The 20,869-nt window shown below is 42.0% G+C and overlaps 1 protein-coding gene across 4 annotated transcripts in view; it reads left to right on the top strand.

Annotated features, from left to right (window-relative positions):
• Positions 1–20,869, top strand: part of LARGE1 (LARGE xylosyl- and glucuronyltransferase 1) — a 387,820-nt gene that overhangs the window by 59,372 nt on the left and 307,579 nt on the right. For 3 of the 4 annotated variants that reach the window (XR_003095093.1, XR_003095092.1, XM_014521983.2), the window contains exons 2-3: positions 6,429–6,615; positions 7,170–7,175. Coding sequence is in view for 2 of the 4 variants with exons in the window: in XM_014521983.2 (XP_014377469.1) it covers positions 6,510–6,615; positions 7,170–7,175 (112 nt within the window). In the remaining 2 variants the exon portion in view is untranslated. The remainder of the gene's footprint in view (positions 1–6,428; positions 6,616–7,169; positions 7,176–20,869) is intronic. The other variant, XM_025209336.1, reaches the window with a different exon arrangement.

Genomic DNA, 20,869 nt, shown 5'->3' with positions numbered 1-20,869 from the left:
ATTAGTTAAACTACCAATTCCGTTTCTTATCTTGGTTTGGATGTGAAGTGCAAATAACGACTGGGCTTGATGTTTCTGCCCCAGTGTTTGGCTGCTTCTGTGATGTTCTCAATAAATTAGTTATTCCTTACTCTCCCTCATATTAATATTGACTTCTTAGTGGAAACTTTGAAAATGTTTCCTGTCCTCCTGCACTCTCTCTTTCTGTCCTGCCTTCACATTGTTTTCAATTCTGTAACATGTTTTCCCTCTCTGGGTTTGGCTTAAAGGTCTTAAAGGGGGAAAAGATTCCCATAGGAAGTGAACAGGTTTCCCCTCTGCCCCCGCTAACAAACCAATATGCAAGCAAAAGAAAGCAGTACAGAACATTTCAGTGTTCTTCTTTATCCATTAGAGTCTCCTTGTTATCTCCATTAATTAGCAGCAGAAGGCAAGCATCATTGGTCATTTATAAACTGAACTTCCATCAAGAGAGGAAGTTGCTTCTGTATTACAGAAGAGGATTTCTATTTTGCAGTATTGTTAGGGCAGATTCCCCAGACCTGGGATGAACTCGCTGTCCACACCATCATGTAGAAAGTTTGATATTTGGGGGCTATGTGGACTTCCACTTGAGCCACAAAATATTCTAGGTGAAGTTACAGAAGGAGGTATGGACCCCAAACACCCTCAGTTCCTTTCACTTAGCAGAAGGTTTTGGCACTGGATTTATGACCCAGATACCTTGCTCCAGGCAGACTCAAACCCTCTGACTGACCACAACTTCTCCATTTGATAATAGGTGAATTTTATGGATACACAGTGAGAGCAGATAATAATGCAGGCAAGGCAAACAAAATAACCTCCCCAATTCTGTATCTACCAGTCCTAGGGCTGTCAGAGGGAAGGTACATCTGGCCAATATGCGAGCTTCATCCTGTGGTTCTTTCTTGAATGTCAGCAGTCAGTAGCTTGGAGGTTCAGGGCTGAGGCCCATTCACCCCCCACCCCCTATGGGGTGGGTGAGAGAAGCTGATGGTGTGCCCTTGTCCATGGTGGCTTCAGGGATCCCCCCTCACTGACACTTTGTCATTCTGAAATTCCTCCTTTTGTATTATTTCTCTCCTCTGATGACTCTTTGTTCCTGGGCATCATTGATTGGTTTCCCTGTGGGTGTCATACTGTCCATATTCTGTCTTGTCAGCATATTGCTTTGTTTCACAAACCCATCACATGCACACACATTTTAATTTGGGCATTTCCCGGTCTCTGTCCACCAAAATCGGAAATCCCAAGGGGCCGTGCAGTTGGGCACTGTGATCTGCCACCAATACTGCAGAATCTCTTATCTCTGTTGGGGTACACTCTTTATGTTATGGGACAATGCAGTACATCTTCAATTTCCCAGCCTGTGTGTCTGCTGGCTTTAGACACAGTGGGCCTTGAAGGAAACGTTATCGCAAACAGACTTTTAGAAACCAAGAAACTATGAAACTTTGCTGTTGCCTTGGATCATTGTTTTAATGCATATCTACTTTACCTACAAGTCAGTTCCCAAAAACAAACCTCTAAATACCATTTTCTAGCCCTCAAAAGGCAAGTGTGAATTTGGTTTGCACCTTCCTTCAACTTACTAGTATTGTTTCTTCCAAAGTTTGGGTTATTTCCAGCAAGCTGATTTTTTACATTGGTCTTTTTGTAGAATACCATTCCTCTTCTAAGAACTCAAGGAATAGTTGCTTCTTGGCAAATAGGAATTTACTTAAATGTGGGTTTCCCTTTTCACAATCCAGCATCTTTTATTCCATGTTGTACCGACGCCACTGTATTGGATCTATGACACTATACTATTTTTTTTTATGGAAAAAGCTTTTCATCTAGCATGATAAAATGTCACCACTTTCGTAACTGGGGGAAGGGGAACTACAGGTTCACTGTAAGATAAAAAGCTGGCTATCTGGCAGATAAAGTTTCTATAATAATATACAAATTCATTTTTCTTTCAAAAAAGAGAAATGGAAAAATACTAGCTAATAAAATGAACTTTTTTACAGCTTATTTTTATTTCAAGTCTGGTATAGTGTACCAGTCTTTTTAAAGGATAGAGTAGGCTACCTTGACACAGTCTTGGAAGCCAAGAGAAAAGTCTAACAGTAGAATTTGCTTTTATAGTGGAACAGTTAAATCTAGTTAATTGTGTTGAGTTTGTTTTCATAATTACTAGCATTGTTCTACTGAACTCTTGCTGAATGTCCTACATAGTTGAGCTGTCATGCCACAATTAAAAAACCTAATGGAAGCTGAATGCCAAAGTGATTAGTGGTTTGTTGCATGCTATATTTTATTATATGCTGCTGCTCATACTTGTTGATCTGCCTAGCACTTTTCTGAGAAGATAATCCTCGGTTGAAAACACAGCAAGCTCTCTGACAAGGTGATATAGTAATAATAGCATGCACGTGTGTGTAGAAGGCAACCGCAGAGACAAAGTTACTCGTTATATTCACTGCTGGTAGGGGAGGTCATTGTTAAGTTTGCATGGGTGGAGAGAGGGATGCAAATGAAGTTGTCTGATTTAGGACAATTTTTCATATCCATTGTGATTTGCAAAACAAGCCTTTGAAGGATGGGTAGAGTTTTATAATAATATCAGCAGTTATCAAGCATGCGACAGCCATTACATTCTAACCATTCTTTTCAGCTATTCATCAAGTTCGAAAGCAGATTCCTTTTGCTTTATATTAACTCAAAGATTGCCCCGTTAAAAAAAAAAAACACACACACAAAATTTGGAACAAAATCTTTTCTGCTGATTTTTTTTTTTTAAGTATGTAGTATCGAAAAAGTATAAATATAATCTCTCTGAAAATAATGATAATTTGGACCTTTTTTGATCTATGAGTATAGAGGAACCATTTGCAGATACCTCTCAATAAGTAGCTCAGTCTTCACTAAGTTTGAAAAATGCTTTGTCAGTTCTCTGCTGGTCTAAATGAGCATACTTCCACTGACTTGTTGTTGTTTGTTTGCTTTTTTTTTCTTTTTTTCTTTTTTAGCAGACCTAAATAGGAATTTATGGACATATGGAAATGGACTTATTGATGTCCATAAATTTCTTTAATGCAATGAGCAAGTACTATTTATGGTTGTTATTTTTTTCAGTTTTCAAAAATGTAGCTCTTGGTGTTCATCCTTTGGTTATGGCTTTTCCCAGGTGTTGGCAACATTTTTGGCTGGAGTGCCAAAAACAGCTCAACCTTGACCCATGTCTCAACTTTGCATGCCAGGAGAAGATGTCAGGGGAGTTGCAAAGGGCCTGATCCTCATTACTGGTCTTGGGTGCACGTGGGGGACAATAGGGGCGGGGCTGGGGTTGTACTGCCCTAACCCCTTTTCCACCATTTGCCCAGAGGTGCACATGCAGCCTCTGGCATGGAGCTGGTGCCAGGGCAGTCCTCCTCATGAGATATTCTAGCTTGTTCAATGGAGAGATACCAATCAGATGCTTAATCCTAATACAAATTTGTATGAAAAAAAATCATTCAGCAGCTGGCAAAAACAGGAGAAGACCTGTAGCTGGAAAGCAGGGGATTCTGTAGGTCCGGATTAAGGCATAATGGCAGAGCTATGTGGGAGAAGTGAATACAGTTCTAGCCTGTTCTATTCACAATCCTATCTCTAGCCAGTGTTGTCAACCATTCTTTTTCAAGAGTATCAAATTTATACTCTTTGAATTGGCAAGATGATGGCGTAATCAAAAAATAACTGTCTTTGCTCTTGCTTAATGTACAGTCTTCAAATAAATAATATCTCCATAAATGAATACTCTGGTAAACAAGTTACCCAGTCTGAAAATGTTGCTCTAAAGAAAGTATCTTTGTTGCCATTCATGGGCTTGTTTATACAGTTGCTTTCAAGGGGTCTGATGGCTTTATTTTCTGATATAAACCAAATAATCAGGAGCAGAGTGCCACTGATAGTCATCAGAAAGGAAATTTCCTTTAAAATAATGCATGGCACCTTTCAGCACTTCTTAAGATGATCCGTCCCAGTTTGGCTTGTCTGTCTCAGAATTTTCCAAGGGTCTTCCCTTGTGTGAAGAAAGACCCTCTTGAATGCTACAGAATGATTTGGCTGTGTTGTTTGGAAGACAACAGTCTCATCTAACCATCAGAAAAACATATGGACTAGGTTCTCAGCTGTGCAGTTGCACATGGCATAGGTGTTCAAAGGTGTCCTTTGTGCTTTCTTCATTTTGAAGCCACTTGGTCTCATGCAGAACAGATGGAATATGGATCTGGATCAGCACTTCTAGTATTGCCCAGTTCACAGACCATGTTTTCAGGGGTATATAGTAAAAGGGAAATTAGCAGAGGTGTAACTAAGATTTCCTTGACCATGAGGGTCCAAATGAATTGATGCCTCCCCAACACTGCTGTTCTCCTGTCCTGCTTTGAAGTCTGGGTGATATCAGTAGCAACTTGCATGCATACTGATGTATGCTTATTGCAGCTCACATAAAGTGGGAATTTTCAAAAGCATTCATCATGGGCACTTTCCTTTGGTGTCCTGAGAGTACTACAGTTGGCATTAGTGGGAGATATATTAGTACAGTGATAAGTGTTTTTGAAAATCCCTACCTCAGATGGTCAACTTCCTTGTTGTCTTCTCTGTCTTCTTTTTTTTTTTTTTTTACATATGTGGAATGATTTCAGTGATGCACTCAATGAAAATGGTACAGAATTTCTGTACTTTCTACCCAGCATGGAAAGCAGTACTGTATTACACCCTTGATCCATGTCAAGCATGAAAGGCATTAGAAGTCAGGTGAATTATCTTTTTCAGATAAGCCTGCAAAGCATTCTTCTTATAACAGTAATACTTTGTGTAGTGTGGAAAAGCAGTAGAATTGTCATGTAGGGTCATGGATAGTCAGTTTTGGTGTGCATTAAGGGTTCAAGAGGCTAAGCAGGGTCAGCCAGAGCAAGAGGATTCCAGGAGCAAGCCAGGGTGAGAAGGCAGAAGGTCAGTCTGTGAGTTGGAACTAGGGGTAAGCTAAGTTAGGAAGCTGAGGAATTCAACAGAGCTCAGAGTTGGAGGGCAATCCAAGTCAGGAGTCCTGGCAAGCCAGGAAGATGACCAGGCAGAGTAGGGTCTAGGGGCGAGCCAAGTCAGGAAGCTGAAGAACCAGGCAAAGCATGGAGTCGGGACAGGCTGAGTCAAGAAGCCAGGACATCAGACAGAGAACAGGCAGAAGCACAAGCCTCAAGGAACAGCAAGGCGGTTCATTAGTGGTTGAGCCTGGCTGCCCAGATGCTTCTGTTCTGGGTCATGGGTTTATATGGGAGGGAGCGAAGTACCAGCTGGCCCTGGCCAGGCACTTTAGTGATAGGGAGTGGGTAGCTGTTTAGGCCAGGATGGAGGTTTCTGGCCACCTGCACCCAACCTGAATGGTCAGCTAGAGAGCTGACAGATCAACATGAGTGTTTTTTCTGGACAGGCTGAAGTCCCAGGATTGAGACCACGACCTGATAGAAATGTAATCAATACCTCAAACTAGCAAATAAACCTAAGGATTCTAAAGAAAATATCTCCTGTGTGCCACTATCTCTGCATATAACATTTTCACACACACAATATGCCCCAGAAAAAAAATGCACCTTGTTTTTGAAAGGCAGAATGGAGAAAAATCTTTCCTTGTGGTAAATAATTGAGTAGCAGCAGCTAGGGAGCTGAGCCTGTTCTGCTGTCCATGAGTCGCATACAGAGCTTACTTCTACTTCGCCTGGTAACTGTTCTTGCCATACTTCTCATATAAGTGTGCATTGCAATTTCCAACAGATGTTTTTTGGGTGGAAAATGCATGTTGTATGTGAGGAAATATGGTTGTCTACAGCTTCTACTACAAGTTGCTAGTTCTTCCTTTCATTTTCCTCTGTTAGTGATTGAGCTCTTCTTTCTTCCTTGTAGATAAGTACATATCAGCAATCTTTTTAGTGACCACCATACCTGCTATGCTACCTTTCTTGATTCGGTTTTCTTCACCACCTTGCAGCTAGCCCATCAGTGGACTGCTGTGAGTCCTGCTCTTATTAGACAGAATTAGAGATTGACACGGCCCTCTCATCTGTTCAGAGGGCATTACCCACTTAATGACATAAAGGAAAATGGAATCTTTTTCTGTGCAAAAGGTAGCAAAAAATGTTGCACTCTGAGATAAGCTCAGTGTGCATTTAGCTGATTTGATATATTTTATTGATTTATTCTCTTTTAGGGGACTTCTAAGACTTGTGTTGTTATTATATTAACTGCAGAATGTTGAAATGAGAACTGTTTTGCAACGCCAGCGACCCATTTTCAGTCTCATTCTTTAATTCTACAGGGGTGTGGGGAGCATCACACTTAATTTAGAGGTATAAACTGATAACCCTGCTATCTTTTCTCTTCAGGGAGTAATATGTTGGAGGCTTTGGACTACATGCTTCCAACATAGGAACAGCACCGGGTTGGAAATCTCCACTTCTGAGAGAATGCTGGGGATCTGCAGAGGGAGACGGAAATTCCTGGCTGCCTCTCTGACTCTCCTTTTCGTTCCAGCCATAACCTGGATTTACCTGTTTGCTGGGAGTTTTGAAGGTAAGAGGGGTGGAAGAGGCAGATGGGAGCTGCTGAATGATTAGAATGGAAGCTGACGTGGTAGGGTTTCAGATGTCATTAGAAGTTAAATAAAGCTGCTGTTGTCATGTCCTGGAAACGGCTTTCAGTGCATAGCTCTGAACAATAGTCCTCACTACCTTCTGACAGATGTAGATGATGGTTTTAATTGTGTTTGTTTTTTCCCCCTTCCTACTTTAGGTGCTTTGAAAAAAATCTGTAAAACTTATTTCTTATTCATGTTCTTCTCTATGCTTTCTGGCATGTCACTGTCTCCTATGTCTTGGAGGTAGATAAAATAAGATTTAAAAAAAAAATCATAATTATTTTTTTAGATACGTCCGTAAATATTTATTTCTTTAGCTTATAGAAGTGTTTTAAAAAGGAGAGCTCTCCATATGATTTAGACACTCTTGACCTAGCTTAAAAATAAAACAGCAGGAATCTAATATAATTCATTGTTAAATCTTGCCCTCCCAACAGTTCTTTTCCCTTACTGTTAAATTCCATCTCCTGTTTCCTTCTTCTGTTTTCAGAAAATGGTGAGCCTTGCAATGGACCCTGAGTGTCATCAGGTTCAAGGGTTGGGTGCTGCGGAAGAGATCAGATTGTAAAGATTATGGGGCTCTCACAGCAAGACCTTTGCCAGCAACTGCTTCTTACATCTTCTAGTGGGGCTTCAGATTAATCACTTCTGTGATTAATCAGTTGTCACAGTGTTAGGCCTGGGGGGCAGATCCAGGGGGGTGGGGTGGGGAGAGGGAAGGGGTACAGTAGCAGTCACACTCCCCTTCTAGTCCATGCCATGGGACCAGCAGCTGAGGATTTTTTTTTTTTTTAAACCCCCAGATCAGGTAAAAATTCCCTCTCCTCTGTGCCCACTGGCGCATCCTCTCCCCTCAAATTCCCTCTCTCCCCTGCCTGCCACTGCCACTCTCCCTTGCTGTCCCTGGGTGGGAAAGCTCCAGAATCCCACCTGCCCCACTCCAGTTGAGCAGCATGAGAGCTGGGCTCAGCTTGAGATGATGGCAGTGGTGGCAGCAGACAGGTTCCTCCTCCCTGCCTGCTGCCTTGGGTCATCCCTGCCAACCCAGAAGCAGGGTCAGGAAGGGGAGAGCCTGTCCACCTGCCACCACTGCTGCTTTCCCAGGCTGAGGCTGGTTCCCTGTGCAGCAGGGCTGGAGCAGGTCAGGAGTAGTTCTGGAGCTCCCCTGCCCCCAGGACACCTAAAACAGTGGGGACAGTGGGAGTAGAAGGTGGGGGACTGGGAGGGGAGCGGAGTGCTGCTGCTCCCTCAATGTGGTCTGCCCATCCTAGTGGGAGGAGGGGGCAAGTGAGAGCAGGGGTGCAGCCATCCCTGAAATGTAGGTCTCCTTTACAAAATCCTGGATCTACCCTCTTAATGTCCTTCGGAACACAACTGAAAGCTGATCCTGTTGTATTTTCAGGTTCATTCTTTCATTGTTACAGGGAGCAGGAAGACCATTCCTCTACCCCCTTCTCTTTTGTTTAGTGCTGTAATAGGAACAGTTGTAAAAACCATGTTTGGGAAGGTCTGCTAAGAAATTCTATATGCGATTACAAATCAACTTCTCAGAAAAGTGTGCAGAGCCACCTACAGAATCTACAGTGGAACTAGACAGCTTTTCAATCTATTTATCAGTGCATGGCAGGTGAAACAAATATTGAACACAGAAAATCAATCTGTATCTTGAGTATCTCAATATATAAAAATCAGTTGAGATGCGTTGTTTCTGGGTGGCTCACAGAAGTGTTTGTGAGTGTCTTTCTGACCTCTCAAAGATGCTCAGTCTAGAATGTACACTGATTTGCAGCTCTGTATTGGTGACTTGGAGTAACCAACACCTTTGCCAATTAAATTCTGATAAACAAGGTTTCTGGTATTAGAGGATTTCAACTGTGACATTTCAGTTAGGTGAGAAATATTGTAATATCACCCTTATTTTCAGCTACTTGTATCTTAAAAATGGTGGTGGAACATTTTATCCTTAATCAATAGGTGATTTTTTGAAGGCATGAAGAAAATGTGTTTAGTGGCTTTTGAGTTCACCTAACATGAGGTGTTGTAGCCACTTAAATATTGTTGAGATATTATTTGAGGTCTGGTGACTCAGAAAGCAGCTTTGTTTTACATTAAGCTTCTTTATTTGTAGTCCTGGATGTGAAATATATGCTTTGCTTGAAAACAAAATTGGATTCAAAGTAAAATAAAGTTAAGAAGAGCTGAATATTCTTCACTATTCATTACCTCGCTTTGATTTAATCACCTGCCAGGTACATACATGGGTTTATGCAGTTTTATTTGATCCCTAGCAATTCCACCATAATGGGCAATCACTGTATGAGCTCATTCTGGGATGAAGGTTTTATGGGCTACACAATAAACTGAACATGAAAGGGGCTTGTTGCTTGAAAATTGATGATCTAGGCTGAACAGCCCAGATTTGGTTTAATAGTAGAAGCTGACCAGATTTGCACCATCATTTTTAGATGAAAATTACAACATTATTAGTAAAGGTTTCCCTTTTAAAGGGTTTATAAATGATTAATAGATATAATAAACATATTGTGGGCAGGAGAGGTATGTGTTATAGCTGTAAGTACATCACCAAGATGATGCTACAAATGGTTATAAGGTATGCTTATGAATAAATTATTGATCATTTTAAATATTTTATTTTTGTGAACATTTTGTTTTCTGGTGTTTTTCATTTTGAATTTGTCTGGCTTCAGATGTCAGCCACTGGGTCTTGTTACGCCTTTCTCCACTAGATTAAGGAGTCCTTAATACCACCTGGTATTTTCTTCTTATGAAGGTCCTTATACACTTTAATCAGCTCTCAATCTTGTTTTTGCTAAAATGAACAGATTGAGCTCTCACATGCTCTCTCTTTAGTCTTCTAGCCATTTTTGTGAGTATTTTGTAGCCTTTCCAGTGTTGTGTACTTTTTAAAATATGGTCACCAGAATTGCTTTCATTTATTTCTATACTAGTCTTATCAGTTCTGTAAATAGCAGTAAAATGACCTCCGTCTTCCTACTTGTGACTGGATGTTTATAAATGCAAGCATTATATAAGCCCTTTGCACTATTTTCCATCTGTATAAACTGTTTATTAATGGGAGCTCAATTTAAAGCATGTCTAATGTGATTACATTTTACCTGTTCATTTCCTATGTCCTGTTTTTGAAATTCTGCAATAGGTGATTCCCTGTTTTGTTTTGTTTTCTTGTCAAGAGGTACCTAGCAACCTGTTACTTCATAACCTCTTAAACAGCAGATGAGGATTGAGCTCCTACTCTTGGAATATTTGATAAAGGGGAGCACTACTCAAGTTGACACTACCGTAATTTAGCACATATACATTATGTATGAACCAGTGTACTGAAGAGAATTCTGAATACTGCATAGCCTTTGAATTGGTCCGATTGCTGTAGTTGTTTTTAATACGGCATACAAGAGCTAATTAGGTGTCTTTTTTTTTTTTTTTTTTTTTAATGAAAAACTAATTGTTCAACAAACTTAAATGTCTTCCAAAATGGGTGAGGGAGTATCATGTGTTTGAAATAGAAGAGGGGGAATTATGAAATAACAGGGGTGCATCGATATAAATTTTGGGGGGCGGATACCGACAGCCAATTATTAATGAGGCATATTGGCTGATACTGATCTGATTTCTGCTACAGCTGCGTGCAGCTGATAAGCCTGTTGTGGTGAAAGCAGAGGGGAGAGGGAAGAGGCATGGCAGGGCAGATCAATGCTCCCCATGGTGAGGGAGGGAGTAGGGGTGGGGCTGGGGGAGGCACTGGCGGGGCGGGGTGTGGGACGAAGCTGCAGCTTGTCCGGGGAGGATGGGGAACAGCTCCTGCTGCTATGCACGCCCCTGGAGGGCATGGGGGGAGGGCGTGTGGCCCCGGATCTGTGCCTGGTGGGGCAGGGCGAGCGGTAACTGGGGCCGGGGGCCGTGCCAGGCTCTTCCTGGCAGGGGGGCTGGGCCATGCTGCTCTTGGGGTGGGCATTGGTGGCGCTGGTAGGGAGGTTATGAGAGGCCTCCAGCCACCTCAAACTTCACCATAGCCCCTCCTGGCCCCAGCCCACAGCTGCAGCCCACCCTGCCCTGCGCAGATCCAGGAGCGCATGCTCTGCTGTGCTCTCTGTGGGTGTGCTCAGCGGCAGGAACTGCTCCCCCATTGCATACCCTCTGGACAAGCCCAGGCTTCACCCCAGCTGAGCAGCACCTACCCCAGTCCTACTCCCTCCCTCACAACAGCGGGTGTTTATCTGCCTCCCTCATGCCCCTTACCTCCCTCCTCCCTTTCCACCACAACAGACTTACCAGCTGCACACAGCTTTCCATGCTGCCAGGCTGTGCTCACCACCTACATGCTGTGCTGCGCTGCGCGCACGCAGGGGCATTTATCAGCTCCAACAGGCCGATTTTCTGATATAGTCCATTTTCTTTATATCAGTGCTGATCCAATATCGAACTAATGTATTGGTGCTCCTCTATTAGATAAATAATGATGCAGTGATATATTGTAACTGCTTATAACAATTAAAATCAGTGGCACAACAAGCTGAGGTGGCACCTAGAGCAAACCCTGTGGGAGAGCAGGGGTGGTGGGAAGGCTTGGGATTCTGAGAGCAGGGGGTAGGGGTTGCAGGATCTAAGGGGGGTGCGGGATTTCTGAAAACAGGAAATTGGGGTCTCAGGTTCTGGGGCTGGTGGGGGAGGGGGGAGGTTGACACACAGTAGCATTACCTGTGCTAGGAACTTCTAAAGTGTCCCAGCTGAACTTCTGCTGCTGTGCATGTTCTGCCCACCCTGGTTGTTGCTCTTAAAACAACAGAAGCGGGGAAGTGTTTCAGAGTTTCCAGTATGGCAGTGCTGCCAGGATGTGGACTTTTTGTGGGTGCCCCTGCCACACACCTTTAGTTAAACTGCTGATTAAATTAACTAATTCTTTGGTATATAAACTCAGTAGAGAGCACCCAAGGCAGTCCCATAGATTGTAACATCCTCCTTTCCATAGGTAGCACACTCCCATTCTCTCTATCATGGTGGGGGGCACACAAATTGCTAGTACTGTATTTGGGCAAGGGTCCTCTAGGCTGTCTGTCTGTTTTAGGCTCTTCCATTGTTCCTACTTCTGTAACATGTAAGCAGCCTGCAGACTTTAACATATTTAGCCTCACTGTACCTTTGTGCGTTAGGGAAGGATCACTGACCTCAATTTACAGATGAAAAAACTGAAACATAGTGAGATTTGCCTAAGGTTACCCAGAAGTCTGTGGCAGAGCTGGGAACTGAATTTGGTTTTCTTAGGTTTCAGGATAGCACTCTATCAGGTGAGCCTCTCAGAGTTTATTCCTCCAGCCCTGGGCCCATGTAGCCTAGTTAAATGCATCTGAGGATGGCATCATTCTCTGACATTTCTTATGTAGATTCATTTTTAGTCCAGGTAATCTGTAGAGTTAAGATCAGAACTAGAGTTGGGCAAATAACTTAAAAAATGGTAAAGTTTCATATGTGTATTTTAATCATTAAATTGATTCACATTGCTGTTTGCACCATTTTTGTGTTTGCTTTCCATAAATATGCTAGTAAATATGTTAATTGGTAAGACTTTACAGAAACAACGTTAACCATTTAATATTTGCAGAAAACACATTTTGGAATCATATTTGTGAATATTTGAATGAGAGAGCTGATTCTGGGGTTTAAACCTAATCACTCAAATGTCAGAAATGTATCATGGGACCTGTGTGGCTGATAAAAACAGCTTGAATTTTTAATACTCTTCCTGAATTGCTCTTGTAAATACAAACCTGTAATTAATTGTGAAAATCTCTATCAAACATTTTCAAATAAAGAACAAATTTGAGATAACAAAATCTTCAGAGACTGTATGTAATCAGGTAAAGGCCAAATTTGTTGAATACATTTTATATTATGAGAGATTCCCACAGCTATAGATAGAACTGTGGTATGTGCTGTGAATCTCAGAAAATTCAAAATGGAGAACATCGTCCAGTACCCATTTAGGCTAGGGACAGTAATTACACATAAACTGGTATAAATGATTGGAACCCAGTTCAAATCTGTAACACAACAGAAGGTCAGTGCACAGAAACCACTTTCAAAATGGTTGAAACCAGTTTAAGAAATAACCTAAATGGATGTAGTATCAGCCTGAACTGACTGAGGTTAAATCAGTGTATTGAACTTTTGTCCCAAATCCCCTCCACATTCGAGTTAACTCAGTCCCCCAGCATCGGAGGATGCTTTGTACCTCCCTGGCAAACTCCCTTTGTAGGGTGGGTGGGCTAGCCCTAGCCCAAGTTGTCTGTTCCAGCCAAGGAGAGAGGTGTGCCACCCCCTACACCCAGCTTCTGGCCTGGGCCACTGCAGATGTGGCTGCATTTCTGGAATCAAAAGTGAATGTCTCTTCACTTGCTGTATCCATTGAATTTACTCAGCTTAGACTAACCTGCGAAGATTGAATCGATTCAGCCTCAAGCTTTTTGACTCTCTGTACTTAGCCTTAAAGTATAAATTTAAGGCTTGTTCAAATCCCACTGGGATGAATGTAAAAGCACTGGGAAGTAGGATTTCAGAGAATTAATCTTACCATGACCACTTAGATTTTTAACGAGTGCATTGAAAACTGTAGTCTTAGTAGCTCTGTGACTAATAATCAGGTTATTATCTAAAAACTATACATTTTTACTCTGAGACCTTAAATGAAACAAGCAGTTTCATTAGCTTGGTAAAAATACCAATGTTTTACCTTGGGGTGATGTTAATGCCAGACACTGTTACCCGATACTGGTACAACATAGCTTTCTAGGAAACCTTAGGAATTCCTTGTAATTTGGGCATATTTGATACTCAGGGCTAGGCCTGTCTGCCAAAAAGTTCCCTCTGTGAGCGGTGTCTTTGAGCCTCAAAACTTTAATTTCTTAGCTTCCAGATCCCTACCTCAAACACTAGCTTTTAGCCTAAGAGACCTGACCTTTTCATCATCTTAGAAAACAGGATTAATATGAAGCGTGACAAAGAATGAAGTTTTATTCCCTGGTGTGTAAGCAAACAATCTGCTTGTGAGCAGTAATTAGAAAGTAACTTCTGTTTTTATGCCAGATTCAGAATGGGCTTGGCCCAGGGGGGAGTAAACCCAATATCTAGAGCCAAAGGGTAACATGGCTGAGAAGCTTTTGCAGGTCAAATTACTATGTGAGTGAGAACTACATGGCAGTGTCATCTTAATCATTCATTCACCCAAAACAGCAGTTATTTTCTTACAAAGCAATTTTATCCCTACTTAGTAAAGCCAACTGTATGGTTCACAATCTACACTGTTGATTGTCAATACTTCCTTCTTTTCGGTCTTCCAGAAATCCATGCTCTTGAAGCAGCAAAGCCGTGATTCATGGAAAACACAGTAAACTTTGTTGTGGCCATATCCCATGGAGTGTCACTGTACCATGTTTGTTAAGGGAGGCACATTGGCCCCACTCTTCATTTTCTGTAGAGAAAAGATATATGAAGATGGATGGGGAGAGAAGGTGGATGTATTGATCCATAAAAGCAAGGTATTTTTCCTTTCATCACATAGGTGAAGAATTCAGCCATGACCCCTGTCTTCGCCAACTCCTTTTGCCTTTCCTCAAACTAGGTTTACTCACTTGGGGTGACATTCTGTTCCCATTTGGTCATTTAGATTGGCATTTTATTTCTGCTTGGCGTCTACATTGCTACTGACTTAATGGTGATTTAGATGACCAAATAAGAATAGAATATTACTCTTGTAGGCTAGTGCACCTTGACAGTAGGATGGGGAACCTTCTGATTATGAGTGATTATCTTTCTGTTTTGTCATTGCTTTCTTTGCCTAGCTGCCATTATTTCCCCTTTTATTGAGAAAAAATACAGAATGGAATTGTCTTTTTCTGACTAGGGATGAACAGCTATTCTATTAAGGAGGAAAATTGTCTCAGAGAAACACCCTTTGGCATCCTAAAGGAGTTGTTTTAATATTTTTCTCCCCACTCATGTGGAAGCCTGTTTGAAAAGGGATTGACTCCCCAAAATAAAACTTTCTAGAATTGAGTGAATCTGGTCCCAAAAGGAAGAGTATCTTCAAATACATAAAACTGATGTTCTCTCAGAGGCCTACAGAGTTCTAAACAAGCTAGGAATGGACTGCTTAAACACCAGAACAAAGGTTTCCTACTGGTTCCACTGGCTGTAGGCTTCAAAGAACACCGATTGAAATATCTGTTTTGACAAATCTGCATTTTTGTAGGAAAAAAAATGATGGTTCAAACATGTTGTTTTCAGTGAAAGCTTGTTTAAAAAAAACAAAAACAACAACCAACCCTTAAATGAAGTATTTCAATAATGGTAAAATGCAGCATTTTGATATTTTTAGAATGGGACATTTTTAAAGGGTTTTCAAAACAAAAGTGTTGTTTATATATACATTCAGAGGAAATAAGAATGAAATGTTTTTTGTTCTCTTGTTTTTTAAATATTAGTAAAACTTTCATTGGTCCCAAAATCCTTTCCTTTGGAATTTAATTTTGTGGGATCAAATGTTGGTCCGCTGTAACTCCTCCCCAACCCCTGCTTTAAATAAGAAATACACGAATTGTGAAATTTCCTCAAAAACGGAAAATCAAATTCATGGCCACCATTAGTTTTGAACCTCTGTATGAACATGCATAATGATAATACTCCATCATCTATACTTGCATATTTTGGTTGGATAGTGGGATGATATTCTTATTCTCCTTGAATATGTAATAACAGAATGCTTAGCTGAAGGTGCCACCACCACATGTGCAGGCCCCTCTTTTGACCTCAGTATCCTGGAACTGGTCATATATTTGCATGCTTGTCAATGGAAACTTTGTATGGGATGGAGATTGGGTATTGCTCAATTAGATAACAGATTTTCTCTCTTGAAATTTTGTCTATCTGCCTCCCTTCTGTGGTTTCATGTCCTTCCTTATATTCCTCTTTGAGATCAGGGCACGAGTAGAATTGTTACTGTAATGAGGTAACCTTGGAGAAATAAATGAAATGCCTAAGCAACTTAAAAAAATGAGCTGGAAGGCATTATCTTGACTCTATCTTTGTGAATACCCACAGTAAAAGAAATCACTGCTGACCTGAAATGTTGTATGCTGTTAGTCTGAGATTCTCTTTACATGTAACAAATGATTGATGTACGGCTCTGTTGAGTATTCAAGGGTATAATAGTGACCCTCTTAACCTGTGAATGGTGCAACATCAGTATCCTTTCCCACCTGTCTTTGAAAAATGGCACAACAGATAAGATGTAACCGTTCTATTGCAAAAATCTAATCTTGTGCCTTGATACTGCGCAGTCATTTAGTACTTGCTTAAGCAGGTACTAAATGACTGCTCAGTAACTGACATTATTGCGTAGTCCACTACACAGGTTCTTTCCCATGCTGCTGCACAGTAGCAACAAGCTACTGCGCAGTAGTGTTGGCTTCATGGTTTGTGCCCACCGACATCACGTTGCCACAGCAATGAGCTACAGCAACGTAACTCATCACTACGGTGGTGTAGCATCTTGTGCAGATGAGCCCACTGAGTATTCAAGCATTATATGTTGGCTATGCAGAGTGTTGCTTTTGCCTTTCTCAGATTTATAGTGAAGCTCTAATCACAGAATTGTCTGTTTCACTAAATTTTGCTCAACCAGATCTATAGTCAATAGTAGAATATGTGTGTGTTAATTATTATTTATATAAACTACTCTTCAAGGAAAAAAGATAAAGCTACTGACAGTTTCTTAAAACAGTTTTCTGTAATATTCTTTTCATGATAATTTTTAAATTTGGAGTAGTGACAAGGTGCCATATCAGGACACTCTTAACAGCAGTTTTATACAGTTCTAAAAGAGGGAGAACAAACTAGACATGACTCTTCCATACTGCTTTGTTACAAATGGACTCCCTGAGCTTGTGTAGAAACCTAATGAACTCAATGTAGCTACACAGAGATGTAAATGTGCCATCTCAAAGTACAATTGCAGAACTGGAGTTGAAATATTAATGTTGTTAAGTGGAAAAATGCCAAGAGTAGGTCTACCCAACATAATTATGGTGCAAGTATAGCACGCATAGGTACGTAGTACTTAACACAATAATACATATATATCATCACAAAAAGTGAAAAGACATGGCAGCATGGCCTTCAGAATGGGGTAGTATTTAAAGTACTTATCCAGGTTCTCAATAGGGATGTGCTGTGGTCCAGACTATGCCAAAGCATATACCACCACATCTTCACAACTACTATTACCTGTGTTATATACATTACAGCTAGTGTGCATATGGCTAACCATGCTGCAATCACACCTTCATTTTGCTGTGTAGATATTTATATGAAGTGTGAAGGTTGAGGTTGTCACTGTATAGGACAGTGCTCTATTAATATAGGGCTGTAGTCGATATAAAATAGAGATTATTATTGGGAACTTTATTGCTGTAGCTGAAATAAATTCATACTAAATAGTATCTAAAGCATATGAGAGCTGACAATAACTTAGGTTCTCAAAAAGAGACTAGAGTAGGAACTAGAATAATAACATGCGAGTGCTTTCTGTTTGAGGTAAAATGAGTAAATGATAGGATGAATAAGCTGGAGTAGAACAAAACTAAGATACTGATAGTTTTTCCCATGTAGACTTTTTTTCCCCTTTTCCTGCCTCATTTCTCATTCATCTATTCTTACCCATGTGACAGCAAGACTCTCCTGGGACAATAACACTGTATTTACTGAAATAAAAAACAAGATTTTTTCCCCCCCCAATCAGCATGGGGGAAAAAGCCCCTTGTCTTACATTTGTATACAAGGAAACCTCATTAAATACACTGTCCATTATTAAACTGTTGCCAAAATCAGCATGTGCTCAGTAATAGAAACCAGCTATGAAGTTCATTAAAAGAAGCCAACACTGAGCATGGTTATAAAAGACACGGTCCATATTTGGGGGCTAGAGGTACTATAATACCAGACTGGCACTTGGAGAGGCCTGAGCATGCCCTGACACCCTCCCCTGGTACCAAAAATACATTTTTTTTTTTTTTTTTTTTTTTAAGGATTTTTTTTTGTGTTACAAGCAAATCAATTCCAAATCCCTGAGTCATTCAAGAACCATATATGGCCGTACTACTGGCTAACATCCTTCACCGCCACCTGGGGCTTCAGATGTTTCCAAATCATTTGGCGGGCATCTTATGTGCAAGCCCAAGCCTGGAGGCTTGGGGTTTGGATGCCCTCGAGTTTCACTAGCTCTCAGCCATATGGCTGCAGGAGCAAGCTAGGGAGGAGTCTTCCATTTCCAGAAAGTGGGCATAAAGCCAAGATCTTCCCACTGGAAATTTAAAGTGGGAGGTTAACTATACATTTCTATACATTACTTCTGCAGGTACTACCCTGTGCCAGAAAAAAGGATATTCCCAGCAACTAGGAAAACTGCCTTAGTAGTCACGGTATTTCCCCTGCTAGGTAAGATAGACAATTTGAATAAGATATGTAATACTGCCCACTGTGTTCAGTCCTGCTTATCACCAGCTCTTTTTAAAGTCACTACATTGAATACATTTTGACTTCCTTTCCATTTCAAAGCTGAGCTGAGCCTTTCTTTCACATTTCCAATGATACTTGTTTCTTCACCAGCCTTAAATGTCTGACAAACATCACCAAATGGGGCCTCAAACAGTTCACCCAGAACCCCTCCGTCACCACCTTTCCTCAGCCTGTTGCATATGATTAGTGTGGCCTCGCCCTCCATGAGGCAGAGTTGGACCAGGTTGCCCTGTACCTTATTTGCATATAAATTTTTGGAGGATCCAAAAACATCGGGTTGCAGTCATGTGGAGGCTAATTAGCACATGAATTCTTTGGGTGCAGTGGAGAGGTGTCTAGAGCACACAATGAGCAGTGCTGAGCTCTGGGGTCACCATGGCTTGGAATGCCATTGACTCTGCTGGGGCCCAGCCCAATGAACTATATGGTAAAGCAAGAGCCTTTTGGTTTTGGAATAATATCTTACATAGTTTGTACTTCATATAAGTAGATACAAAAGTGGTGCTTACAATTGTGTATATGGAGTACCCATGCTAAAACTTGCAGCTGTTTCAAAAAAGGTAAAATGCATCAATTCTAGATGAACTAAGTCTATAGGTACTAGAGAGAGATGGATGCATTGGTCCGATATCAGATCAGTACAGATATAAAGAAGATCGGCTGTATCAGAAATTGGCCCAATGCGCCTACTAATTTGGCCAGTAAATGCTCGTGCATGCGCAGCTGCAGTGCAGTACCTGGGCAGCAAGGAGTAGAGCCCAGCAGCGTGGAGAGCTGCATACATCTGGTAAGTCAGTTGCAGTGGAAGGGGAGCAGGGAGGGAAGTGGTGTGGGGGGGCACAGATCAATGCTCCCTGTGGTGAGGAAGGGGACAGGGGCAAGGGCAGGCACTGGGGGAATGGCTCCTGCCACAGCTTGCACCTTGGGAGGGCACAGGGGGGTGGGGGGGGGCATATGCCCCTGGATCTGTGCGGGGCAGGGCAGGCAGGTTGTAGCTGGAGCTGGGGCTGCACCAAGCTCTAGTTGGCATGGGCTAGACTTGAGGCAAGGGCTACAGAGGGGGCTGGAACCACCCCAAATTTTGTCGTAGCCCTGTTCCCAACACCGATGCTGCTATCTGTCTGGCACAGCCCCAGCTCAACGCCCCACCTCCACCCACACACTGGGAAAAGCTGGGGCAGGCACTGGCCTCAACGCTGGGAGTGGGGCTACACCAAAATTTTTGGGGGGCTGTAGCCCCTGCCCCAAGCCCAGCCCCTGCTGAGAAGAACCTGGCACAGCCCCAGCTCCAGCCTGCAGCTGCCACCTGCCTGCCCTGTGCAGATCTGGGGGCACAGCCACCTCCATGCACTCCCAAGGTGCAAGCAGCAGCAGAAGCTGTCCCTCCCACGAGCTGTGACTTCGTCCTGCACCCCACCCCAACTGGGCAGCACCTGCCGCTGCCCCCTCCTTCACCGTGGCAGGCATTGATCTGTGCTCCCCACTCACCCCTTCCCACTCCGCTTTCCATCCACCACAAATTACTTACCAGCTGCATGCAGCTGTATTGGAAATTGGATTGGCATCGGCCGATATGCCTCCTTAAACATCGGCTATCAGTATCTGTCCCCAAAATCTCTATCTGTGCACCCCTAATGGGTACCATATGTAAATTACTATGGACATGTTTATTTCAAGGTCAGTGTTTTCAAATTTGCTCCTCCCTTTCATATACTCCAGGGAGACCAGGGTCTGATAGTCAGGAAGGGGAAGAGATTGCAGGAAGAAGAAGTTGGCAGGAGGAGTTGGGGAAAAGGGAGCTGCCTGCCCTCCCCCCACCCGCCAGATTTGTTTTCTCTGCTGTAGCAGTGAGAGGGGGACAAATTTAAGGCAAACCTCCAACTATTAGATTCTGTACCTGGAAAATTATAACATGTAAATTTTAAAATATAGAAAATATATAATCTAATATAGGGGGGTTGTCTTACGTTCAGGGTTGTCTTGTATTCAAACATATATGGGGGGTTAATTTGTATTTCACACTTAAAAGTCAGACATGTTTTGGGGGGTGGGTTCTCCCCATACAAGAACCTTCTATTCAAGCATTCCTAGGGGCCATTAGGATAATCTGTTCTAAACTCCTGACCAACACAGGACAGTAGTCTTTGATTCTTAATCAGTAATCCCTTCATTCAGCACATAACTTCCTTTGATCCAAAGCATATTTTCTAGGAAGACTTCTAACCTTGACTTCAGAGATGATGGAGCAGGGGTGGACAATTATTTTGGGCAAGAGGGCTACTTACTGAGTTTTGGCAAGCCATCGAGGGCTTCATGACAGGCAGCCCAGGGCAGATAAATATTCATTTTCTAAATATTTTAGGGGCTTCGCAGGCTGGATAGAATGGCCTGGCAGGCCCCATCCGGTGCCCAAGGCTGCATTTTGCCCACCCCTGTGATGAAGTATCCACTCCATCCTTAACTAAATTGTTGAAATGGTTAAATTACTCTCTGTGTTAAAAATACATGTTATTTCTAGCCTAGAGAAGAGAAATGAAAAGCAGCTGAAAAATACATTAAGCCTTGCCTTGCCCATTTTCTTTG

This window comes from Alligator sinensis, unplaced genomic scaffold (assembly GCF_000455745.1).
Source record: "Alligator sinensis unplaced genomic scaffold, ASM45574v1 scaffold409_1, whole genome shotgun sequence".
Classification (NCBI taxonomy): domain Eukaryota; kingdom Metazoa; phylum Chordata; order Crocodylia; family Alligatoridae; genus Alligator; species Alligator sinensis.
This window is presented reverse-complemented; position numbering and strand designations above follow the sequence as displayed.